This window comes from Pelodiscus sinensis, unplaced genomic scaffold (genome assembly GCF_049634645.1).
Source record: "Pelodiscus sinensis isolate JC-2024 unplaced genomic scaffold, ASM4963464v1 ctg107, whole genome shotgun sequence".
Lineage (NCBI taxonomy): Eukaryota > Metazoa > Chordata > Testudines > Trionychidae > Pelodiscus > Pelodiscus sinensis.
This window is the reverse complement of record NW_027465981.1, coordinates 50,576-76,944: the sequence shown is the minus strand read 5'-3', so window position 1 is coordinate 76,944 and position 26,369 is coordinate 50,576. Positions and strand designations below refer to the sequence as shown.

At 53.7% G+C, this 26,369-nt stretch overlaps 1 protein-coding gene across 2 annotated transcripts in view; it reads right to left on the bottom strand.

The window, feature by feature from the left end:
* LOC102455798 (dedicator of cytokinesis protein 2-like) overlaps positions 1-26,369 on the bottom strand; it is a 336,752-nt gene that overhangs the window by 266,413 nt on the left and 43,970 nt on the right. For both annotated transcript variants that reach the window (XM_075917669.1, XM_075917670.1), the window contains exon 11: positions 6,428-6,503. In XM_075917669.1, coding sequence (XP_075773784.1) covers positions 6,428-6,503 — 76 coding nt within the window. The remainder of the gene's footprint in view (positions 1-6,427; positions 6,504-26,369) is intronic.

The following is a 26,369-nucleotide window of genomic DNA, read 5'->3' as shown; positions in this document are numbered from 1 at the left end:
GCTTCTGACAAACAGAGGCCAGGGATATCATTTCTATCCCCTGGCCAATAGCCTTTTATGGACCTAACCTCCATGAAATTATCTAGCTTCTCTTTAAACTCTGTTATAGTCCTAGCCTTCACAGCCTCCTCTGGCAAGGAGTTCCACAGGTTGACTATGTGCCGTGTGAAGGAGAACTTTCTTTTAATAGTTTTAAATCTGCTACCCATTAATTTCATTTGGTGTCCTCTAGTTCTTCTATTATGGGAACTAATAAATAACCTTTCTTTATTCACCCTCTCCACACCACTCATGATTTTCTAGCCCTCTATCATATCCCCCCTTAGTCTCCAGTCCCCAGTCGCTTTAACTTCTCTTCATATGGACCCATTCCAAACCCCTAATGATTTTAGTTGCCCTTTTCTGAACCCTTTCCAAGGCCAAAATATCTTTTTTTGAGGTGAGGAGACCACATCTGTACACAGTATTCAAGATGTGGGCGTATCATAGTTTTATACAGGGGCGGTAAGATATTGGCTACGTCTACATTGGCCCCTTTTCCGGAAGGGGCATGCTAATTTTTCAGATCGTAATAGGGAAATCCGCGGGGGATTTAAATATCCCCCGCGGCATTTAAATAAAAATGTCCGCCGCTTTTTTCCGGCTTTTAGAAAAGCCGGAAAAGAGCGTCTACACTGGCCCCGATCCGGCCCGATCCTCCGGAAAAAAGCCCTTTTCCGGAGGATCTCTTATTCCTACACTTTGAAGTAGGAATAAGAGATCCTCCGGAAAAGGGCTTTTTTCCGGAGGATCGGGCCGGATCGGGGCCAGTGTAGACGCTCTTTTCCGGCTTTTCTAAAAGCCGGAAAAAAGCGGCGGACATTTTTATTTAAATGCCGCGGGGGATATTTAAATCCCCCGCAGATTTCCCTATTACGATCTGAAAAATTAGCATGCCCCTTCCGGAAAAGGGGCCAATGTAGACAAGCCCATTCTGTCTTATGTTCTATCCCTTTCTTAATAATGCCTAACATCCTATTAGCTTTTTTGACTGCCATTGCACACTGCATGGACATTTTCAGAGAACTATCCACGATAATTCCAAGATCTCTTTTCTGATTAGGTGTAGCTAAATTAGCCCCCATACTATTGTATGTATTGTTGGGGTTATTGTTTCCAATGTGCATTGCTTTACACTTATCCACATTACATTTCATTTGCCATTTTGTTGCCCAATCACTCAGTTTGTTGAGATCTTTTTGAAGTTCTTCACAGTCTGCTTTGGTCTTAACTAGCTTGAACAGTTTAGTATCGTCTACAAACTTTGCCACCTCACTGCTTACCCCTTTCTCTAGATCGTTTATGAGTAAGTTGAATAGGATTGGTCCTAGGACTGACCCTTGGGGAACACCACTAGTTATACCGCTCCAGTCTGAAAATTTACCACTTATTCCTACCCTTTGTTTCCTGACTTTTAACCAGTTCTTAATCCATGGATGGATCTTCCCTCTTATCCCATGACAATGTAATTTACACAAGAGTCTTTGGTGAGGGACCTTGTCAAAGGCTTTCTGAAAATCTAAGTATACTATCTACTGGATCCCCCTTGTCCACATGTTTGTTAACCCCTTCAAAGAACTCTAGGGCTATGTCTACACTCACGGCTTCTTGCATGAGAAATATGCAAATGAGCCTAAGCATGGAATATCGTTGAGCCTCATTTGCATACTTAATGAGTCACTATTTTTGTAGAAGAGGCTCTTACGCCAGAAGGAGCTGTCTACACTGCCCCTTCTTGCACAAGAAAAACCCTCTTGCGCAATGCCATTATTCCTGAAAATAATCGGCATAACAGCATTGTGCAAGAGGGTTTTTCTTGCGCAACAGGGGGTGGTGTAGACAGCTCCTTCTGGCGCAAGAGCCTCTTCTGCAAATGACAGCTCATTAGGTATGCAAATGAGGCTTAGTGATATTCCACGCTTAGCCTCATTTGCATACTTCTGATGCACGAAGCCACGAGTGTAGACATAGCCTAATAGATTAGTAAGACACATGATTTCCCTTTACAGAAACCATGCTGACTTTTGCCCAACAAATGATGTTCTTCTATGTGTCTGACAATTTTATTTTTTACTATTGTTTTAACTAATTTGCCCAGAACTGACATTAGACTTACCGATCTGTAATTGCCAGGATCGCCTCTAGAGCCCTTTTTAAATATTGGTGTTATATTAGCTGTCTTCCAGTCTTTGGGTACAGAAGCTGATTTAAAGGATAGGATACAAACCACAGTAAATAGTTCCTCAATTTCATGTTTGAGTTTTCAGAACCATCTGGTCCCGGTGATTTGTTACTGCTAAATTTTTCTGGTAGCTTAAAAGCTGGTTCCTCCCAGCACCGTCTCTGTGAGGGGGTAGGGGCGCATCAGGAAATTGGCAATGCTTCCACCTTTGAAACGTAGCAAGAGTGAGGGTCTTGCTACATTTCAGAAGCAGAAACGCCTTGAGTGCAGGGGGCCAATGGGGAACTCAAGCAGTCCCTGGCTGGCCCTGCACTCCCTGCCTTTGAACCCCCTCGGGGGGGAGACAGCTCTTGTACCTTACAAAAGCAGGGAGTGCAGGGCCAGTGGGGGACTGCTTGAGTCTCCCGCTTGCCCCCTGCACCCACAGCATTTCTGCTTCTGAAATGTAGCAAGAGCTCTCTCTTCCCCCTCCCTCCCGAGGGGGCTCTTTTACAGTTCAGAAGCAGGGAGTGCGGGGCCAGTGGGGGACTGCTTGAGTTCCCCGTTGGCCCTGTGCTCCCCACGGCGCTTCTGCCTTTGAAATGTAGCAAGAGCCCTGCTGGTTCTTGCTAAATTTCAAAGGCAGAAGTGCCCTTATCGACTAATTGAATAGTCAATGCAAATTGCATCAACTATTCGATTCGCTAATTACTCTAAACTTAACATCCTTACTAATGAGTGAAAGTCACCACAAAGGGTGCGAGGGAGATTCCCACACTTGAACTGTTCTCTTTAGGTGACAAATCTGAGGAACTGTCCCAGTCTGAGATGTCAATGAAGGAGGATTTGGAACAAATTGATCAATAAAAGAGTACTAAGTCATCAGGACCAGATGGAACTCTCCCAAGAGTTTGGAAGGAACTCAAAGAAAAATAGCAGAACATTAACTGTGGAATGTAATCTATCATTTAAATTAGCTTCTGCACCAGATGACTGGAGGATAGCTAATTTTTAAAAATGGCTCCAGAGGTGATCCTGGCAATTAGACTGCTACGCCTAACTTCCTTACCAGACAAACAGTAGAAACTATTTTAAAGATCAGAATTATTAGATACATAGATGAACATGATTTGTTGGGGAAGAGTCACCACAGCTTTTTAAAAGAGAAATCCTGTCTCACCAATCTATTAGAATTCTTCGAGGGAATCAGCAAGCATGTTGACAAGGGGATCCAGCGAATATAATATACTCGGACTTTCAAATGCCTTTGATAATCACTCACCCTTTCCTCAACTGGCACAGCTTCTCATCTACCAGAAGATTGTTTCTTATTGTCTTCTGACTCTGGGAGCAGCATTTAGAGCTCTCTAGTGCCATATTCAAGTTAGACAATCACCTCCTGGAACTCCAGGCATGGCTCTAGGGTGGAATGGTACCATTTGAGGACAGATCCCATTCTAGGTATCCTAATTCTGGGCAATCCCCCTTGTTGACATCTGGTACTGTAGTCCTTATTGTGCATGTGGGGATATTCCCATCTACAGCAGAGCTGCCTCCTGTTTCTGAACTGCAGGCAGAGGAGGAACTTGAAGTGGATCCACACTGGATCCCAGCTCCCATCTCATCCTCATCCCCTAATGATGCAATTGCTCCTGAACCTAGTCCACCAGCAGCAGAGGACCAACAGTAGAGATGACCAGGAAGCCCCTCCTATGACCACTGGTGGGTCCAGAGCTACTGAGAGACAGATATTAGAAAAAAACTATTTCCTTAGGAAGCTTGTGACAGCTTGCATTAAAGATTCTAATATGAGCAAGTAATAGGATTTGGAAACTTCAGATTACAGGTAAAAAACCCACAAAATTCAATCTATATCCTATACTTATTAACGAGTCTAACAAGTATTTCTCCCCTACTGGTCAGTCTGGGCAGTTGTTCTCCAGTCCAGAGAGCTAGTCTGTATCTGGTTCAGATTAGAAACAAAGGGCTACCTCAATAGATGTTGATTTTCTCAATCTTGGTTGACTTGGAAATAAGATGGGGGTGGGTTTTCAGAGCTAACAGTTTGGAATGTACTGTTCAATATTTTACATAGTTCTTCAAATATTTCCTGTACAAACAAGAGAGTGACCATTATGATCAGCTAGTTCTTAGCTTTTGACAGAGATCCTTCTGGTGAAGTATTGAGAAGCTGGTCAGACATAGGTATAATACGCCTGTCTGGGCATGTGTGTGTCACACAGTGAAACTCACAGCGAGCCTCACAGCCCCTCTCATAGCCAAAAGCATTGAAAAGAAATTGAGAGCTGACCAGGGCAGCCTTGTCCTTAATGCTGTAGATTGGAGGAATGAGTACACACAGGGCACAAACACTTCCCCGAGTCCCCAAACAATGCTGTTTATGAAAAATCTGTCTTAGGTGCACTGGATGTGCATACCCCTAGGATGGAAAATATATGTGCACAAGCACTAGAAGAACAACACAGGAATAACTAGATTGTATCAGACTTGTGATCTGTGTAGTCCGGGGTGGGCAAGATATGGCCCACGGGTTGGATTCGGCACAACAAGTCTTTTGATCTGGCCCGCGCGCCCATCCCTGCAACAGGGAACGGTGCCAGTCAAAGCAGCTAGCTAGTCAATGTTGCTTTCCGTACTGTGGGGAGAAGCGAAGGAGGGAGAGGCTTCAGCATGCTGTCCCCCTCCCCAGCAAAATCTCTCAATTCCTATTGGCTGGAAACCAGCCAGTGGGAACTGAGAGATTTTCCTGAGGCAAGGACAGTTCAGCATAATTCCTCAGCTCCCATTGTCCAGTTTCTGACCAATAAGAGCTGTGAGATTTTGTTGGGGGCAGGGATAGCGCATGAAGCCTCTCCCTCTCTCCTCCCTGCAGGGCAGAGAGCCATATGTATAGCCAGCCAGCCTGCCTGAGAGTACTGCTGGCTGGGACTGCTATGATAAGCACCTCTGTCATGTTACTAGATTTTAGGGGAGCAGCCAGATGACTGTTGCACCAGTGGGGGGGTTGCCCCAAAACATTGATACAAAGGGGGTCATGTGAGGTGTCAAATGAAAGCTTGCTTTCTTCTGATTCTATATATGCTTTTCATATACCTGTATAATGTCTGGGTGTGACGTTATAAATATGTACTCTGTGTCAAAATTGGAATGCTCGGCCTATGGACATGCTAATGAGAAAGTGTCCATGGAACATTAGCCCTCTATAGGCCAAGGACACACCTCAAGAATGGGACTGATACCTAAGGGCTACCAGCAGGGAACACAGGGATAGGCCGCTGGCCAGGTGACCTGCTGCAGCGAAGAAGAGACAAGGAAGGAGGTATATAGGAGCCATGTGGCATCCTCAGCTCAGCTCTTCATCCCAGATGCAGCATTGCAGGGATCAACGAGCCGGAAAGAACTGTGGACCCATCCTGACATGGGCTGTACACCAAGGACATTTAAGCCAGCAGTTATAACATCTCTGCTGCGAGCCTGCATCAAGAACTGGGAGATTCGATGAATGTAATGTATGATACTTTAACAACCTTACTCTCATGCTTTTCTTTCTTTTAGTAATAAACCTTTAGATGTTAGATTCTAAAGGATTGGCTCGCGTGATTTGTGGGTAAGGTCCAGAGTGTAATTTGACCTGGGATCTGTGGCTGGTTTCTTGGAACCGGACAGAACTTGTTCGGGGAAGGTGAGCCTGGGCTCTAAAACCCCTCACCTTTGTATGAGGCCTGGGGCCATTTGGGGCATGGATATTGCTGGGGTGTCAGAGGGGTTTTGCTGGTGAGGCTTCTGGCTGGCCAGGCAGGCAGCTGAAGCGCTCTGTGGGACTGATTTGTGGCCAGTTTGGGAAGATCTCCAGTCTGGGGGCTGTAAGGAGCCCCGAATTTCAGCAATTTGCCCTGAGCAGATGCCGATGGCTGTGCCAAGACTCGGCCCGGTCCATCACAACCTCCCAGCTAGAGCATGCGCCCTAGCCCCTCCCTCTTTCAGTCTAATTTAATACCCTCTTCTTGTGCTCATCTTCTCCTGGTTGTGGGCAGTGTCTCCTTCCACCCAAGAGAGGGAGACTGTCAGTTGATCCAAAAATGCTCCCCTTTGGCAGCTGAGTTCTTCTCCCATGAATGGAAAGTCCTGCCTGTCTCAACCCAGCCCTTCTACCCCAGCCTTTGCAGCCCCCCTCCGTCTCTGCTCACAAGGGCTGGCTTTACTCACAGGTGCACAGGAATGAAATGCTGCTTGTCCTCATCACTCTCACATTTTCCCTTGATGATTTCTGTGATGTCCATCACTGTAAGAGACAAGGGACAGCAGTCTATGGTCACAGTGTCCTTTGGACAACCCTGAGCCAACCCATAAGGCATAATAAGCACCATCTCCAAATCAACGTGAGCTTTCAAGGGTAAAGAGCAACTCAAGACAGCCAGACACTACAGAGCATCTATTCTCATTTCCAAACCATACAAAAGAACCGGCAAAAAATCCACCTTCACGGATGGAGGATGTCAGGCTGAGAAACGTAGGGAGGAGACAGTAGAAGGAATGGGAAGAAATGCACAGGAAATCGTGGCTGAATCCCAGTAAAAGTTGCTTGCCAAGGAGAACGCCTCACTTAGGCCTTTTCATAGAAACTTAGGGCTGGAAGAGACCTCAGGAGGTCACTGAGTCCAACCCCCTGTCCAAAGCAGGACCAACCCCAATTACACCTCAAAGTTTTGTCAGTAAAAGTTATGCCACTTTAATTAAAATATTTTAATGAAACCTACTGTTGATCATCTGCACTAGCTCCTTGTGTCAGCTCTTGCACTATGATGGAAAGCAGTGCACTGTGGTAGCTATCCCACTGCGCCACTGGCTGTGGGGGCTTTGGAAAGGGTTTACAATGCCCCATGGAGCAGGTACAATGTCACAGGATACAGATTTCTCAATTCCATTGTTCCAGGGGCCATCCTGGTACATTGTCAGCTGCTTTTCGACAGAGAGTGGTGTGTTTGGGGTAGGGGAGACAGAAGGCTGACCTGAGGTGGAGAGAGTGAAACCCACTGCCCCAAGTTAGCCCTTGGCTTTGCTCAGCACATCAGTCTCTCTAGAAGCAGCCCGCTCTGCCTGCCTGCCTATGGTTCTGTGAGTCCTTCAGAATTCCCCCAAAGCCTCCCTCCTGCCAGGAGAGGCATCCTGAGCGGTTCTCTGAGATATTCCCACTGAGGGATGTCAAAACAGGTCAGCAGTCTCCTTCTCCCACCCTGTGACAGCCACTATGTTTCTAGTACAGCGCAGAGCAGGAGCAGTCGAATGATTTGCTCCTTTGTTCCCCAAATAGAGCAGCTCACTCAGCTGTTGGATACAATGGCAATGAGCTTAAATTGCGGCAAGGGAGGTTTAGGGTGGACAGTGAGAAAAACTTCCTGTCAGAGTGGTTACACATTGGCATAAATTGCCTAAGGAGGTCGGGGAATCTCCATCCCTGGAGATATTTAAGAACAGGTTAGACAAGCATCTAGCAGGGTGATCTAGATGGTGCTTGGTCCTGCCATGAAGGCAGCAGACTGGACTTGATGATCTCTTGAGGTCCCTTCCACTTCTGGTATTTAAGATCTTTGAATGGAGAGGGGCACATGTCTGCAGGGCAGCAGAGATCAAAACACTAAGCAGAGTAGTCATGACCGGTATTGTGGGATACTGGTGGAAGCCAATTATGTAGACAAAACAAACAGTAGTGCCTACATAGTGATTCCCAACCTTTTTGGGCATACGGACACCTTTTCAATCTATTAAAATTTTACTGACCCTCCTCCCTGCGGGAGGAAAAAAAGAAAAGGAAAAGAAAAGTAAGGATCGGGCCCACCATGGTGGGCCCGATCCTTATTTTTAAACTTTCCACACAGCCTCTGCAGTAGTGTCACAGGCCACCAGGGGCCAGAGGACCACAAGCTGGGAACCACTGGCCTACACTGATGCTTTGTGTCAGTTTAACGTTATGCCACTCCCTGAGGTGGTTTTATTTTGTCTGCAAAACAGCTGAGTTTTGTTACCAAAAGCAGTTTTACAGTGTGTACACTTTCCCATTTTGTCTGCAACAGGCAGCTTTTGCAGACAAAATGTTGTAGTGTAGACAAAGTCTTCGATTTTTTATCATAGAGAGAGATCAGGAAACACCAATAATGGGAACATTTAGAACTAGGACTGGATCATGCATCATATATATAGTAGCCCAATGTCTGAGAGTCTGTAACGCAGAAATGCTGGCTGTTCCCTCTGGGCGGTGCTGTTACTGAAACGCTGGCTGTTCCCTCTGGGCGGTGCTGTTACTGAAACGCTGGCTGTTCCCTCTGGGGGGCGCTGTTACTGAAACGCTGGCTGTTCCCTCTGGGCGGCGCTGTTACTGAAACGCTGGCTGTTCCCTCTGGGCGGCGCTGTTACTGAAACGCTGGCTGTTCCCTCTGGGCGGCGCTGTTACTGAAACGCTGGCTGTTCCCTCTGGGCGGCGCTGTTACTGAAACGCTGGCTGTTCCCTCTGGGCGGTGCTGTTACTGAAACGCTGGCTGTTCCCTCTGGGCGGTGCTGTTACTGAAACGCTGGCTGTTCCCTCTGGGGGGCGCTGTTACTGAAATGCTGGCTGTTCCCTCTGGGCGGCGCTGTTACTGAAATGCTGGCTGTTCCTTCTGGGCGGTGCTGTTACTGCAATGCTGGCTGTTCCCTCTGGGCGGCGCTGTTACTGAAATGCTGGCTGTTCCCTCTGGGCGGTGCTGTTACTGAAACGCTGGCTGTTCCCTCTGGGTGGCGCTGTTACTGAAACGCTGGCTGTTCCCTCTGGGCGGCGCTGTTACTGAAATGCTGGCTGTTCCCTCTGGGCGGTGCTGTTACTGAAACGCTGGCTGTTCCCTCTGGGCGGCGCTGTTACTGAAACGCTGGCTGTTCCCTCTGGGCGGCGCTGTTACTGAAACGCTGGCTGTTCCCTCTGGGCGGCGCTGTTACTGAAACGCTGGCTGTTCCCTCTGGGCGGCGCTGTTACTGAAACGCTGGCTGTTCCCTCTGGGCGGCGCTGTTACTGAAATGCTGGCTGTTCCCTCTGGGCGGCGCTGTTGCTGAAATGCTGGCTGTTCCCTCTGGGCGGCGCTGTTACTGAAATGCTGGCTGTTCCCTCTGGGCGGCGCTGTTGCTGAAATGCTGGCTGTTCCCTCTGGGCGGCGCTGTTACTGAAATGCTGGCTGTTCCCTCTGGGCGGCGCTGTTGCCAAAATGCTGGCTGTTCCCTCTGGGCGGCGTTGTTACGGAAATGCTGGCTGTTCCCTCTGGGCGGCATTGTTACGGAAATGCTGGCTGTTCCCTCTGGGCGGCGCTGTTACTGAAATGCTGGCTGTTCCCTCTGGGCGGCGCTGTTACTGAAACGCTGGCTGTTCCCTCTGGGCGGCGCTGTTGCTGAAATGCTGGCTGTTCCCTCTGGGCGGCGCTGTTACCGAAATGCTGGCCGTTCCCTCTGGGCGGCGCTGTTGCCGAAATGCTGGCTGTTCCCTCTGGGCGGCGTTGTTACGGAAATGCTGGCTGTTCCCTCTGGGCGGCGTTGTTACGGAAATGCTGGCTGTTCCCTCTGGGCGGCGTTGTTGCCGAAATGCTGGCTGTTCCCTCTGGGCGGCGCTGTTACTGAAATGCTGGCTGTTCCCTCTGGGCGGTGCTGTTACTGAAACGCTGGCTGTTCCCTCTGGGCGGCGCTGTTGCTGAAATGCTGGCTGTTCCCTCTGGGCGGCGCTGTTACTGAAACGCTGGCCGTTCCCTCTGGGCGGCGCTGTTACTGAAATGCTGGCCGTTCCCTCTGGGCGGCGCTGTTACTGAAATGCTGGCCGTTCCCTCTGGGCGGCGCTGTTACTGAAATGCTGGCCGTTCCCTCTGGGCGGCGCTGTTACTGAAATGCTGGCCGTTCCCTCTGGGCGGCGCTGTTACTGAAATGCTGGCTGTTCCCTCTGGGCGGCGTTGTTGCCGAAATGCTGGCTGTTCCCTCTGGGCGGCGCTGTTACTGAAATGCTGGCTGTTCCCTCTGGGCGGCGCTGTTACTGAAATGCTGGCTGTTCCCTCTGGGTGGCGCTGTTATGGAAATGCTGGCTGTTCCCTCTGGGCGGCGTTGTTGCCGAAATGCTGGCTGTTCCTTCTGGGCGGTGCTGTTACTGCAATGCTGGCTGTTCCCTCTGGGTGGCACTGTTACTGAAATGCTGGCTGTTCCCTCTGGGCGGCGTTGTTACGGAAATGCTGGCTGTTCCCTCTGGGCAGCGTTGTTGCCGAAATGCTGGCTGTTCCTTCTGGGCGGCGCTGTTACTGAAATGCTGGCTGTTCCCTCTGGGCGGCGCTGTTACTGAAATGCTGGCTGTTCCCTCTGGGCGGCACTGTTACTGAAATGCTGGCTGTTCCCTCTGGGCGGCGCTGTTACTGAAATGCTGGCTGTTCCCTCTGGGCGGCGCTGTTACTGAAATGCTGGCTGTTCCCTCTGGGCGGCGCTGTTGCCGAAATGCTGGCTGTTCCTTCTGGGCGGCGCTGTTGCCGAAATGCTGGCTGTTCCTTCTGGGCGGTGCTGTTACTGCAATGCTGGCTGTTCCCTCTGGGCGGCACTGTTGCTGAAATGCTGGCTGTTCCCTCTGGGCGGCGCTGTTGCTGAAATGCTGGCTGTTCCCTCTACGTAGCCCGTGCTGTATGGGGAGTGCGGGGCCCAAACGGTCGCTTGCGCCACTTGTTCCCCTGCAGCAGCCTGGCTGAGAGGCGCAGAAGTCAGCCGAGCGCCACAGCAGGAGGCGTAGGGGGGCGGGAAGGTGATGTGCAGCGTGACAGTGGTTCCAGGCCCCGCCCCCTGGCTGTAAACGTCACCGCCCTGCCCCCCTTCGCCTTCTGCCATAGCGCTCAGCTGACTTCTGCGCCGCTCAGCCAGGCTGCCGCATGGGAACAAGTGATGCAAGCGACCATTTGGGCTCCGCAATCCCCATGTACCACGGGGAGCATGGAGCCCAAACAGCTGTTTGGGCTCCGCAGTCCCCCAAGTGAGAGGCAGGAGGTGGAGGAGAGCTGGGGGGGAGGAGGCAGTAGGAGGAGGAGTGAGAGAGAGAGACAGAGAGAGCTGGAGCAAAAGACCGGAGGCTCAGGAGAGAAGACCTGAATATCCCGTCTTATGACTGGCTAATTAGCTCGTTAGAAAATAACCAACAGACAACACCAGCCCCTAAAAGATGAAGGATGCTTTTCCACATCTGATGTTCTCAGTTTTCCTATTAAACATAGAGGCTGTATCTACACTGGCACCCTTCTCCGGAAATGCTTAAAACAGAACAGTTTTCTGTTATAAGTATTTCCGGAAAAAGAGGTCTACATTGGCAGGAAGCTTTTCCGGAAAAGCCCTTTTTCCGGAAAAGCGTCCGTGGCCAATGTAGATGCGCTTTTCCAGAAAAAAAGCGCCGATCGTTATTTTCGCGATCTGGGCTTTTTTGTGGAAAAGACTACTGTGCTGTCTACACTGGCTGTTTTCCGGAACAGTTTTCCGGAAAAAGGACTTTTGCCCGAGTGGGAGCAGCATAGTTTTCCCAGAAAAGCAGCTGATTTCTTACAGTAAATCGTCACTGCTTTTCCGGAAATTCAAGGGGCCAGTGTAGACAGCTCGCAGCTTATTCCGGAAAAGCGGCTGCTTTTCTGGAATAAGTGGCCCAGTGTAGACACAGCCAGATTGTAAGGCCAGGCAGGACCATTTGATCCTCCAAAGTGACCTCCTACATATTACAGGCTGGATGATTTTAATTGGTTTCTTTACTGTCCCTGAAAGAGGAGCTGCAAGACTTCAAAAACGGAACCGGAACTATTGACCAGTTTCACTACAGCTTTCCTGAGATCTTATTTAGAATAAAAAGGTTTCTTCCCAATCAAGTCAGCTCAATCCAGCTGGTTTTATTCTACTGAAAAAATCCACCTAACACTGGATGCTGCTACTTTTTGACTGATGATATCAGGCTGAGTCATACCTACAGCCCTCTTTCCGTGGTGACTCATCAGGGTAGCCTCCCATCTCCAGAAATGCTACACTTTCTGTAATTTGCTATCATCCCCTTTGCTTGCTTCCAAAGGCTACACATCTGCAATTCACCCCAGGTATCCCTGTTCCCTAACATTATCCCCACAAGTCATCACAGATATCATTCAGCCCTCCAGCACTATCCCCACAGAATTCCACGTGCCTCCCCCCATGTTTTCCCAATTCTGCCAGTCAGTGTTGCCTGTATGGTCAGTACTGGGGAGAAATTCAAATGATGCCCAGTTGATTAGCAGAGTGCCCACAGTGCCTACATCTGGCAGCAATGTGTTTCTATTAGTGGTACACATGCCTCAGTGTATATAACAAAATTTATTCCACACACAGATGGAAAAAATTAGAGAGAATATTGCTGCCTTGTGATTTTTTTGTTGACAATTTTAGCTGATGCTGAAGCCAATCTTGCAAGAAGCTATAGCTCTCTAATGAATTTGAGCCCTGCTGAGGGAAAGCACCCTCTGATTAGCTGTCTGGCCAGCCTGCACATAATATTTTATGACACCTAGGTGTGCCTCAGTTTCCCCTTTATTTCACAAGGCTACCCAATGTAAGGGAAGAAAGGACTGTTTGTTTTCAGGGCAGGCTCTGAGACATAGGCATGAATGTCACTTAGCTGTCTGAAAAAGGACTAAAAGGACCTGACGAAGGCTGATCCCATCTCATTGGGGAATTTGATAAGCCAATGGCAAAGGCAGTCACGAGGACACTGACACCTAGCAACCAATGACTCACAGGAAGATTGCCTTGGGGCTTGGCTGGGGTTGTGGTCTAACCAGAGTGGTCTATGCCGGGGGCGGGCAATAATTTTTAATGGGGGGGGCCTACTCCAAGATTTTGGCAAGTGGTCAAGTGCTGCATTTCTACCAGGGGGTTTGGGGTCTGGGACAGAGGTTGGGTGCAGAAGGGAGCTTGGGCAGGGGCCTGGGGTGCAGGATGGGTGTGGAGTCTCAGAGGGAGTTTGGGTGGAGGAGGGGGCTGCGGTCTGGTGGAGAGTCCAGGAGGGAGTCTGGGTGCAGGAGATGATTCTGGCCCGAGGGTGGGGCTCTAGGAGGAGGTACAGAGGGATTGGGTGGTGGCCTGGGGCAGGTAGCTGGGGAAGGGGGGGGGGTGCCAAAGGCAGGCTCTGGCTAGGAGGCGCTTACCTAGGCAGCCCCCAGCCAGTGGCCCTGCAGGAACCTGAAGGCTCTAGTCCCAAGCTGCTCCACGTGGCTCTGCTCTGGTTGGAGGGAGGGAGAGAGGGAGGAGGCTTCATTGGCTGCCCCTGCTGCCAGCAAAATCTCAGCTGCTATTGGTCAGAGCTGAGAGATTTTGCTGGGGGGCAGGACAGAGCACAAAGCCTCCCTCCTTGCTCCCCGAATAGTGCAGCCACATTTAAAGCAGCATCCCGTCGCTGTGCTAAAGGGCCCCAGCGAGGCAACGAGACAGCGTGGGCTGGGTCCAGGCCGCCTGCAGCCTCTTGCCTGCACCGGTCTATGCTTTAACCTTCATTTCTCGGTGTTCACCTAAGGACTTGAGATGTGACAAATAAAGCTGACTGTGTGAGTGTCACTGCAAATGCTTAGGAAGGTGTATTCATCCGCGGACAGTACAAGTCTCTGCCAGGAGTCTGTCTCAGCTGGACCTGCTGAGCAGAGCGGATAATATGCTGCAGGAGTGCTGATGCCCCACAGGTTCAGAGAGGTAGCCTGGCCTCAGCCTGCCCTAGACGAAGAGTGAGACTCCTCGGGCGTCCAGCACACTGAAGAGGTTCCTCCAAGGAACTGTTCGAAAGCTGGGGACACAGCACTGACCCTGTGGACCAGTGATACCCAGTTCAGGAAGCTAAGTGTAACAGCGACAGGCAGAACCAAATTTGGGACCGCTGGAGCTCAGTGCATGAGCCTCTACCACAGCAATGGGCAGTCAAGCAGTGGCATTTCACCCGGGTTAGTGCCTGGTGGGCCGCGGGCATGGGCAATTGCAGCGTCCATTGGCTGGAATGGTGATCCGTGGCCAACAGGAGCTGTGATACCCCGTACCTGTGGAGGTGCAGGTAAATATGACAGTGTGGGGGCCCACCAGGGGCTGGTATTTGCCCACCCCTGCTCTACCACGTGAGCTAAAACCCAGCTGTCTCTCAGCTAAGGCCTTAGAGCAAATTCATCCCCCCTCTCTCTAGGTGGTCTAAGTGCCACTGCATGGGACAGTACACCACAGCAGTAGGTGTGTGGGTAACTTAAAGCATCCAATCAGAGCTGCTACAGGAAGAGCTTCTCCCTCCCTGCACCCTTCCTTCAACCCTAAGCCATTTTCTCCCAAGAGGGCACCAGGGAGCTAAAGAGCCCAGCGACTCAGAGCAGCACCACTCCTGCCTGTAAGCAAGAGAGTTAGACTGACACTTCTGTTCCTCCTCACTTCCTCCAACGTCTGCCTGGGAAGCAGGAGGGATGAGGTTAAAGCACGCCTCAAGATGCCCTCAGGCTGGAAGTGGGAGATGGGATCCCACTGCTTCTCCACAAATAACCCTCTGTCAACCACCACAACTGCGTCACTTTACCCTGAGCAAGCTATCTGTCTGCCCCAATACTATCCCTTCACTTACAGACCACAGATAACCCTCTGCCCAGCTGCATGACACACTCCACCTCTCCCCCAGAGGTATCAGTCATGTTTCATCTCCCATACACAGTGTTGACCAATATAGTCTGGCTAGCATATAAATATGTATCATAATAATTATAACTAATTATTAATATGATGTATTGTTTTTATATATAATGTGGCAGGGCATTGCCTTGTACTGGCCCTTAAAGGGTCTGAGACCTGGAGTCAGGAGGAAGCCCAGCTGAGGCAGCTAACCAGGGTCCAGCTGGAGGCCATATAGAGCAGCTGCTGGGAGGAGGAGAGAGACCTGCCTGCAGTGAGAGAGGCTTTGGCTTAGCAAACCCAGGCTACCTGGCCTGAGGCCCTAGGGGCTGCAAGGAGGCAGTCATGGAGGGTAGGGCTGGCATGGAGGCAGCCCTAAAAAGCTGGGCTGCAAGGAGGCTGCTGTGGTAGGTTGAGGGAGTTTGAGCCAGGTACGCCCCATGCCATAAGTTTGCAAGGCAGGGTTGCAGGAGGCAACTGGGCAGGCAGAGTGGGAGAAGAACCGAGGGTCCTGGGGAGTAGGGAGGACCGGAGGAAGAACAATAACTCTTTCCTCTCCCTGCTCCCCCCTGGAAGTGGGCACAGAACAAGACCAGAGTGGTCACTGCTGGAGGGCAGTGCCCGGAAGAGAACACCTCACCTAAAAGGGGCGCGTAGGCATCGCAGCAGCCAGTTACTTCCCCACAAGCCACCCTGAGGGAAGCAGCCATGCGGAAAGTGAGTGAACCCGCTACAGTAAATAATTTGCACTGTAGATAAGTATGTATTAAGCACCAATAACACTAAGCACAAATACTGTGACCATGATCTAGCCTAAATTGGCCTCTACCATTATCCTGTTCACTTATGCTAAGTATCCTGTAACTCCTTGCATTTGCTTATATAAGCATTTGGCACAAGCAGATAGGAAACTTGTCAAAATCAAGATACATTGTTCCATCCCTTAATACAAGCTAGAGATGTACTTTCACAATCGGTACCTGAAATGCCTGTATCTACAACAAAGATAAGGAAGAAACAGAACAGCTAGGTAGGGAACTGGAACAAACTATTGGTTGGATTTTAATGAAGTGTAAATGTAAGGGGACTGGTAGCTCCTTACTAAAACTCAGTGGGAGTTTTTGGTTGGCCAGCTCCCAGTACCAAAAGGGGAAGGGTCCATGAGACTGACAGACCCCAGGGACAATGGAAAGAGGCCAACACTCCAGCTCAGCATGATTGACCGGTTGGACAGGCCAATGAGGAAATTAGGAGGCCTGGTCCCATCCTCCGTGTGAGCTGGGAGGATTTTCTGGGTCTCTCTGAGAAAAGGGGAGAGAGCTAAGAAGAGCAAACTGTGCTGAGGGGCAGTCCTGCAGTGACAGAGCCAAAGGCCCATACAGCCCACAGAGCACACACCCTGTGCTGAGGGGCAGTCCTGCAGTGACAGAGCCAAAGGCCCATACAGCCCACAGAGCACACACCCTGTGCTGAGAAGCAGTCCTGCAGGGACAGAGCCAGACACACACAGCCCAAGGACTGCAAGCTGTGCTGAGGGGCACTCCTGCAGTGACAGAGCCAGACACACACAGCCCAAGGAGTGCAAGCTGTGCTGAGGGGCAGTCCTGCAGGGACAGAGCCAGACACACACAGCCCAAGGAGTGCAAGCTGTGCTGAGGGGCAGTCCTGCAGGGACAGAGCCAGACACACACAGCCCAAGGACTGCAAGCTGTGCTGAGGGGCACTCCTGCAGTGACAGAGCCAGACACACACAGCCCAAGGAGTGCAAGCTGTGCTGAGGGGCAGTCCTGCAGGGACAGAGCCAGACACACACAGCCCAAGGAGTGCAAGCTGTGCTGAGGGGCAGTCCTGCAGGGACAGAGCCAGACACACACAGCCCAAGGAGTGCAAGCTGTGCTGAGGGGCAGTCCTGCAGGGACAGAGCCAGACACACACAGCCCAAGGAGTGCAAGCTGTGCTGAGGGGCAGTCCTGCAGGGACAGAGCCAGACACACACAGCCCAAGGAGTGCAAGCTGTGCTGAGGGGCAGTCCTGCAGGGACAGAGCCAGACACACACAGCCCAAGGAGTGCAAGCTGTGCCGAGGGGCAGTCCTGCAGCAACAGAGCCAGACACACACAGCCCAAGGAGTGCAAGCTGTGCTGAGGGGCAGTCCTGCAGGGACAGAGCCAGACACACACAGCCCAAGGAGTGCAAGCTGTGCTGAGGGGCAGTCCTGCAGGGACAGAGCCAGACACACACAGCCCAAGGAGTGCAAGCTGTGCTGAGGGGCAGACCTGCAGTGACAGAGCCAGACACACACAGTCCAAGGAGTGCAAGCTGTGGTGAGCAGCAGACCTGCAGTGACAGAGCCAGACACACACAGCCCAAGGAGTGCAAGCTGTGGTGAGCAGCAGACCTGCAGTGACCAGAGAGCCAAAGGGATCAGGGAAGCAACACAAGGAGCTGAAGTTGGGCAAAGCAGCACAGCCTACAGCTGTGTGTGGTGAGCAGCTGGGACCAGCAAAGTGGTGGGAGAGGCTCTGGGCAGAGAGACACCACCAGCCAAGAGGCCCTGCAGGCCAGACTTGGAGAGGGATTGTAACTCCAACTGGGAGAGGAGTCCTGCCACCTAGAGCCTGAAGTCATGTGTTCACTGCCAGAGCAAGCATGTCCAGCCTGCAGCCCCCCTGCAGCACAGCCAGGGCCTGAGAGAGCCCTGGGACCTATAAGGAACAGACTGTGAACTGTCCTTATACTCTGCAAACTGCTGTTTGTGTTGGACCCGTGGGACTATGTGTTTTCATTTAACCTTTCTCATTTTGCCTTATTCTTTTCTTTTTAATCAGTTGCTGTTTAATAAATTGTATTCACTTTGAACTGTATGAAATGATCACTGGGTCAAGAAAGCATCCAGTGTGAAGAGAGCACCTCGCAGTGGGGACACCCTAGCTCCTTTCCTAAGTGACTACAAGGTTGGGGATTAAGCCCCAGAAAACCTGGGCCTAGCCCAGGAATTTCAAGGACTCTGCTACTCAGCAGGATGGAAGGGGAGCCCTCAGGGTCAGGGACGCCTTTGGGTAAAAGAAGTGGGAGCAGGGACTCAGATCCTTTCACTGGTCCATTTCACCGGGATAGTATAGAAGCCAGGAAAGTTCCCTACAATAGCGGGACCATTTCCCCACTTACATAATGAAATGTGTAACTTGTAAAATCATATAAATAGTACAGTAGACTTCCGATAATCCAGCACCTTTGGAACCCAGGGGGTGCTGGATTATCGGATTTGCCAGAGTATCAGGAGGTATTCCGAGAGAGGGGCTGTGATGGGTCTGCCGGACCCACACTGCGACTGGTGGAGGGGGGTCAGCAGGGAATGGCGCGACGAGGGGTGAACCCTCTGCCGTTTTGCAGGGAGGCGGGGGAAGCCCCGCGCAGCCACCGGCGACAGGCCCGTTGGGGCTGCAAGAGGCAGCGGCGGACTTGGGGAAGCAGCTGAGCAGAGCAGCTGGGGTGCTGCCGGGTTGGTCCCACAGCACCGCCCCTCACCTTAGAGGCGCTGCAGAACCAACCCGGCAGCACCCCAGCTGCTCTGTTCCGCCGCTTCCCCAAGTCCGCCATTCGTAAGTTTCAGCAGTGGCAGCGGTGGACTTGGGGAAGCGGCGGAGCAGAGCAGCTGGGGTGCTGCAGGGTTGGTCCCACAGCGCCGCTCAGGTGAGGGGCAGTGCTGTGGGACCAACCCGGCAGCACCCCAGCTGCTCTGCCCCACCGCTTCCCCAAGTCCACTGCTGCCACTTGCAGCCCCAGCTCGCCTGTAGCAGGTGGCTGCACGGGGCTTCCCCCGCCTCCCAGCAAAACAGTGGAGGGTTCGCCCCTCGCTGCACCGTTCCCCGCCACGCCACCCCTGGGCTAGAAGGAGTGAGGTCCGGACAGACCCGTCACAGGTATAATCCCCTTCCCCTCTCCTTCCCGGCCCATGAGCGCATGTGGGGCTTACAGGAGTTCCAATTGTCCGGCTGGCTGGAGCACTTCCAGTTGGTGCCGGACTATCAGGAGTGCCAGACCACTGGATGCTGGACAATTGGAGTTTTACTGTACCAGCTGAAAATAAGTTGAGGAACACTGCTGCAGCAGGTAAATATAACATTGCCGCACACGACTGCTCTTCAAAGACTGGTATTTTATGCAAAATGCAGGACAATGTAGCACTTTAAAGACTAACAAGATGGTTTATTAGATGATGAGCTTTCGTGGGCCAGACCCACTTCCTCAGATCAAATAGTGGTATTTTATGGAACCTTTTTCCTGTTGCATCTTAGTAAAGCTGACTAGCATTGATTATTTGGTCTCTTGAGTATAATTCATAATGAAATAACGAACCAACGTGTGGTCAAACAATATACTATGCAATTTATCAACAACAGAGAAGTTAGATAGAAAAAACGAAACATTATTGCTGGAAGATTGCACAGGCACACTGCTTTACTTCTTAGAATTCAAAATGACAATAATCAAAAAGCAATGAGTGATAAAGCAGCTGCTCCATAAAATAGAGGCACAACTCTCCCCAGCGTTCTCTAGGCTGACTGGCTGCAAACTGATGTTTGCTAGGTCCGAAAAGTGCACAGAAACTCCTTCTCTCCTAATCCCCCAAAACTGACAGCTTGAGGTTCCAACACAGCTATCAATATACCCTGCTATCCCCTTGGCAAGTCAACGTAGCTATTCCTCTGCCCCCAGTGGTATCCCCCTCAGCCATTCACCACAGATAACCCCTTCTCTGATGCTACTTCTCCAGCGAATTAGGACAGTTATTCCTTCAGCAGTAGTGCCAACCTCAAGAGACCAAAAATCATGAGTCAGATTTCTGTAGAAAAAATGAGACTAGCTCCAAAAATCTTGATTTTTATATATTAAATTGTTTTCATAGCTGTCTTTAACTCCCTTCTATTCTTTTACCTGTCTATGTGTAATCATTTCAAGTTCAAAAATCAACTTAGAAAGCACACATGGCTGCTCTCCCTGGCTGCTCAGAGAGAAGATTCACGTGCCCTTCTTCACCCCTTATGTATGGGAACTGCAATCCATCCTCTATTACAGTTTTAACCTGGGAGGAACACTTCTCTGCCTCCTGCTGCTCCAAGGCTTTCCTACCTGAGACTTAGCAGCACCACTTCCCCAACTCCCTCTGCCCTGCTACCCCAGAGCCCTCTCTACACTGCAGGGCCATACATTAAGGCAGGGCTCAGTGCCAGGGCAGGTCTGTGACTTCACCCCTGATCCTCTGCTCATATGCCTTGCCCTGAATATTGCAATATCCTCATTCCAGGAGGAGTAACAGGTAATTCGAACTAAGGACTTAGTTCGAATTACCATTTAAGTACCGTGTGTAGTCCGGACTAGTGGCATTTCAAAATGGCGGACGAACGGGAACATGCAAATAAAGCCTGGGATATTTAAATCCCGGACCTCATTTGCAAGTTCAAATGCCTACATTAGCGCCCCTAGTTCGAACTAGGGGGCTAGTGTACACATACCCTGAGTGGCAGCCACCATACCCACAGGCAAGGCCTCAGCAAACAGTGGGAAGGTGAAAGTCATTTCCCGCTGCAGAGAGACTAGAGGGAAATGGAGGGATCTTCCTGCCTTCAAACACAGGGGAAGTACTGGAAGACAAAGAAGGCCTTTTTTAACCCTGGGAGAATTTGGGAGTTGGCGTCTTTCATTGCTTGCATTCAACAAACAAACAAAAGTCCCAGTATTACAAGTTGTGATAGAAGCCTGAGAGTGAAACACGCAATTGACACCCAGTGTTATTCCATATCCCATACACCCAGCAGCGTCGCCTCAGCTACTCACCACACTGATATACCACCACCAAGCGATGTCCTATCAGCTACCCCCAGAGATATCCCTCGGCTCAGCAGCATCCCCTCCGCCTTTCCCCACTGACATCCCTCCCCCAAGAGCCATCCCCTCAGCCGCTCCACACACGTATCCCTCCGCTCAGCAGCATCCCCTCCGCCTTTCCCCACTGACATCCCTCGGCCAAGAGCCATCCCCTCAGCCGCTCCACACTCGTATGCCTCCGCTCAGCAGCATCCCCTCCGCCTTTCCCCACTGACATCCCTCCCCCAAGAGCCATCCCCTCAGCCGCTCCACACACGTATCCCTCCGCTCAGCAGCATCCCCTCCGCCTTTCCCCACTGACATCCCTCGGCCAAGAGCCATCCCCTCAGCCGCTCCACACTCGTATGCCTCCGCTCAGCAGCATCCCCTCCGCCTTTCCCCACTGACATCCCTCCCCCAAGAGCCATCCCCTCAGCCGCTCCACACACGTATCCCTCCGCTCAGCAGCATCCCCTCCGCCTTTCCCCACTGACATCCCTCGGCCAAGAGCCATCCCCTCAGCCGCTCCACACTCGTATGCCTCCGCTCAGCAGCATCCCCTCCGCCTTTCCCCACTGACATCCCTCCCCCAAGAGCCATCCCCTCAGCCGCTCCACACACGTATCCCTCCGCTCAGCAGCATCCCCTCCGCCTTTCCCCACTGACATCCCTCGGCCAAGAGCCATCCCCTCAGCCGCTCCACACACGTATCCCTCCGCTCAGCAGCATCCCCTCCGCCTTTCCCCACTGACATCCCTCGGCCAAGAGCCATCCCCTCAGCCGCTCCACACTCGTATGCCTCCGCTCAGCAGCATCCCCTCCGCCTTTCCCCACTGACATCCCTCCCCCAAGAGCCATCCCCTCAGCCGCTCCACACACGTATCCCTCCGCTCAGCAGCATCCCCTCCGCCTTTCCCCACTGACATCCCTCGGCCAAGAGCCATCCCCTCAGCCGCTCCACACTCGTATGCCTCCGCTCAGCAGCATCCCCTCCGCCTTTCCCCACTGACATCCCTCCCCCAAGAGCCATCCCCTCAGCCGCTCCACACACGTATCCCTCCGCTCAGCAGCATCCCCTCCGCCTTTCCCCACTGACATCCCTCCCCCAAGAGCCATCCCCTCAGCCGCTCCACACACGTATCCCTCCGCTCAGCAGCATCCCCTCCGCCTTTCCCCACTGACATCCCTCGGCCAAGAGCCATCCCCTCAGCCGCTCCACACTCGTATCCCTCCGCTCAGCAGCATCCCCTCCGCCTTTCCCCACTGACATCCCTCCCCCAAGAGCCATCCCCTCAGCCGCTCCACACTCGTATGCCTCCGCTCAGCAGCATCCCCTCCGCCTTTCCCCACTGACATCCCTCCCACAAGAGCCATCCCCTGAGCCGCTCCACACTCGTATGCCTCCGCTCAGCAGCATCCCCTCCGCCTTTCCCCACTGACATCCCTCCCCCAAGAGCCATCCCCTCAGCCGCTCCACACACGTATCCCTCCGGTCAGCAGCATCCCCTCCGCCTTTCCCCACTGACATCCCTCCCCCAAGAGCCATCCCCTGAGCCGCTCCACACTCGTATCCCTCCGCTCAGCACCATCCCCTGAGCCGCTCCACACTCGTATTCCTCCGCTCAGCAGCATCCCCTCCGCCTTTCCCCACTGACATCCCTCGGCCAAGAGCCATCCCCTGAGCCGCTCCACACTCGTATCCCTCCGCTCAGCAGCATCCCCTCCGCCTTTCCCCACTGACATCCCTCGGCCAAGAGCCATCCCCTGAGCCGCTCCACACTCGTATCCCTCCGCTAAGAGCCATCCCCGCAGCCGATCCACACTCGTATCCCTCCGCCAAAAGCCATCCCCTCAGCCGCTCCACACACGTATCCCTCCGCCAAGAGCCATCTCCTGAGCCGCTCCACACTCGTATCCCTCCGCTCAGCAGCATCCCCTCCGCCTTTCCCCACTGACATCCCTCGGCCAAGAGCCATCCCCTGAGCCGCTCCACACTCGTATCCCTCCGCCAAGAGCCATCCCCTCAGCCGATCCACACTCGTATACCTCCCACAAAAGCCATCCCCTCAGCCGCTCCACACACGTATCCCTCCGCTCAGCAGCATCCCCTCCGCCTTTCCCCACTGACATCCCTCCCCCAAGAGCCATCCCCTCAGCCGCTCCACACACGTATCCCTCTGCTCAGCAGCATCCCCTCCGCCTTTCCCCACTCACATCCCTCCCCGAAGAGCCATCCCCTCAGCCGCTCCACACACGTATCCCTCCGCTCAGCAGCATCCCCTCCGCCTTTCCCCACTGACATCCCTCCGCCAAGAGCCATCCCCTCAGCCGCTCCACACTCGTATCCCTCCGCCAAGAGCCATCCCCACAGCCGCTCCACACTCGTATCCCTCCGCCAAGAGCCATCCCCTGAGCCGCTCCACACACGAATCCCTCCGCCAAGAGCCATCCCCTGAGCCGCTCCACACTCGTATCCCTCCGCCAAGAGCCATCCCCTCAGCCGCTCCACACACGTATCCCTCCGCTCAGCAGCATCCCCTCCGCCTTTCCCCACTGACATGCCTCCGCCAAGAGCCATCCCCTGAGCCGCTCCACACACGTATCCCTCCGCCAAGAGCCATCCCCTGAGCCGCTCCACACACGAATCCCTCCGCCAAGAGCCATCCCCAGCCGCTCCACACACGTATCCCTCCGCTCAGCAGCATCCCCTCCGCCTTTCCCCACTGACATCCCTCCGCCAAGAGCCATCCCCTCATCCACTCCACACACAAATCCCTCCGCTCAGCAGCATCCCCTCCGCCTTTCCCCACTGACATCCCTCCACCAAGAGCCATCCCCTCAGCCGCTCCACACTCGTATCCCTCCGCCAAGAGCCATCCCCTGAGCCGCTCCACACACGAATCCCTCCGCCAAGAGCCATCCCCTGAGCCGCTCCACACTCGTATCCCTCCGCCAAGAGCCATCCCCTGAGCCGCTCCACACTCGTATCCCTCCGCTAAGAGCCATCCCCTCAGCCGCTCCACTCACGTATCCCTCCGCTAAGAGCCATCCCCTGAGCCGCTCCACACTCGTATCCCTCCGCTAAGAGCCATCCCCTCAGCCGCTCCACTCACGTATCCCTCCGCTAAGAGCCATCCCCTCAGCCGCTCCACTCACGTATCCCTCCGCTAAGAGCCATCCCCTCAGCCGCTCCACACTCGTATCCCTCCGCCAAGAGCCATCCCCTCAGCCGCTCCACTCGTATCCCTCTGCCAAGAGCCATCCCGAGCCGCTCCACACTCGTATCCCTCCGCCAAGAGCCATCCCCTCAGCCGCTCCACACTCGTATCCCTCTGCCAAGAGCCTTCCCCTGAGCCGCTCCACACTCGTATCCCTCCGGCAAGAGCCATTCCCTCAGCCGCTCCACACTCGTATCCCTCCGCCAAGAGCCATCCCCTCAGCCGCTCCACACTCGTATCCCTCCGCCAAGAGCCATTCCCTCAGCCGCTCCACACTCGTATCCCTCCGCCAAGAGCCATCCCCTCAGCCGCTCCACACTCGTATCCCTCCGCCAAGAGCCATCCCCTGAGCCGCTCCACACTCGTATCCCTCCGCCAAGAGCCATCCCCTCAGCCGCTCCACACTCGTATCCCTCCGCCAAGAGCCATCCCCTGAGCCGCTCCACACTCGTATCCCTCCGCCAAGAGCCATCCCCTCAGCCGCTCCACACTCGTATCCCTCCGCCAAGAGCCATCCCCTCAGCCGCTCCACACTCGTATCCCTCCGCCAAGAGCCATCCCCTCACCCGCTCCACACTCGTATCCCTCCGCGAAGAGCCATCCCCTCAGCCGCTCCACACTCGTATCCCTCCGCGAAGAGCCATCCCCTCAGCCGCTCCACACTCGTATCCCTCCGCGAAGAGCCATCCCCTCAGCCGCTCCACACTCGTATCCCTCCGCCAAGAGCCATCCCCTCAGCCGCTCCACACTCGTATCCCTCCGCCAAGAGCCATCCCCTCAGCCGCTCCACACTTGTATCCCTCCGCCAAGAGCCATCCCCTCAGCCGCTCCACACTCGTATCCCTCCGCCAAGAGCCATCCCCTCAGCCGCTCCACACTCGTATCCCTCCGCCAAGAGCCATCCTCTGAGCCGCTCCACACTCATATCCCTCCGCCAAGAGCCATCCCCTGAGCCGCTCCACACACGTATCCCTCCGCCAAGAGCTATCCCCTGAGCCGCTCCACACACGTATCCCTCCGCCAAGAGCCATCCCCTCAGCCGCTCCACACACGTATCCCTCCGCCAAGAGCCATCCCCTCAGCCGCTCCACACTCGTATCCCTCTGCCAAGAGCCATCCTCTGAGCCGCTCCAAAAACGAATCCCTCCGCCAAGAGCCATCCCCTGAGCCGCTCTACACTCGTATCCCTCCGCCAAGAGCCATCCCCTCAGCCGCTCCACACTCGTATCCCTCCGTGAAGAGCCATCCCCTCAGCCGCTCCACACTCGTATCCCTCCGCCAAGAGCCATCCCCTCAGCCGCTCCACACTCGTATCCCTCCGCCAAGAGCCATCCCCTCAGCCGCTCCACACTCGTATCCCTCCGCCAAGAGCCATCCCCTCAGCCGCTCCACACTCGTATCCCTCCGCCAAGAGCCATCCCCTCAGCCGCTCCACACTCGTATCCCTCCGCCAAGAGCCATCCTCTGAGCCGCTCCACACTCATATCCCTCCGCCAAGAGCCATCCCCTGAGCCGCTCCACACACGTATCCCTCCGCCAAGAGCTATCCCCTGAGCCGCTCCACACACGTATCCCTCCGCCAAGAGCCATCCCCTCAGCCGCTCCACACACGTATCCCTCCGCCAAGAGCCATCCCCTCAGCCGCTCCACACTCGTATCCCTCTGCCAAGAGCCATCCTCTGAGCCGCTCCAAAAACGAATCCCTCCGCCAAGAGCCATCCCCTGAGCCGCTCTACACTCGTATCCCTCCGCCAAGAGCCATCCCCTCAGCCGCTCCACACTCGTATCCCTCCGCCAAGAGCCATCCCCTCACCCGCTCCACACTCGTATCCCTCCGCCAAGAGCCATCCCCTCAGCCGCTCCACACTTGTATCCCTCCGCGAAGAGCCATCCCCTCAGCCGCTCCACACTCGTATCCCTCCGCCAAGAGCCATCCCCTCACCCGCTCCACACTCGTATCCCTCCGCCAAGAGCCATCCCCTCAGCCGCTCCACACTCGTATCCCTCCGCCAAGAGCCATCCCCTCAGCCGCTCCACACTCGTATCCCTCCGCCAAGAGCCATCCCCTCAGCCGCTCCACACTCGTATCCCTCCGCCAAGAGCCATCCCCTCACCCGCTCCACACTCGTATCCCTCCGCCAAGAGCCATCCCCTCAGCCGCTCCACACTCGTATCCCTCAGCCAAGAGCCATCCCCTCAGCCGCTCCACACTCGTATCCCTCCGCCAAGAGCCATCCCCTCACCCGCTCCACACTCGTATCCCTCCGCCAAGAGCCATCCCCTCAGCCGCTCCACACTTGTATCCCTCCGCGAAGAGCCATCCCCTCAGCCGCTCCACACTCGTATCCCTCCGCCAAGAGCCATCCCCTCAGCCGCTCCACACTCGTATCC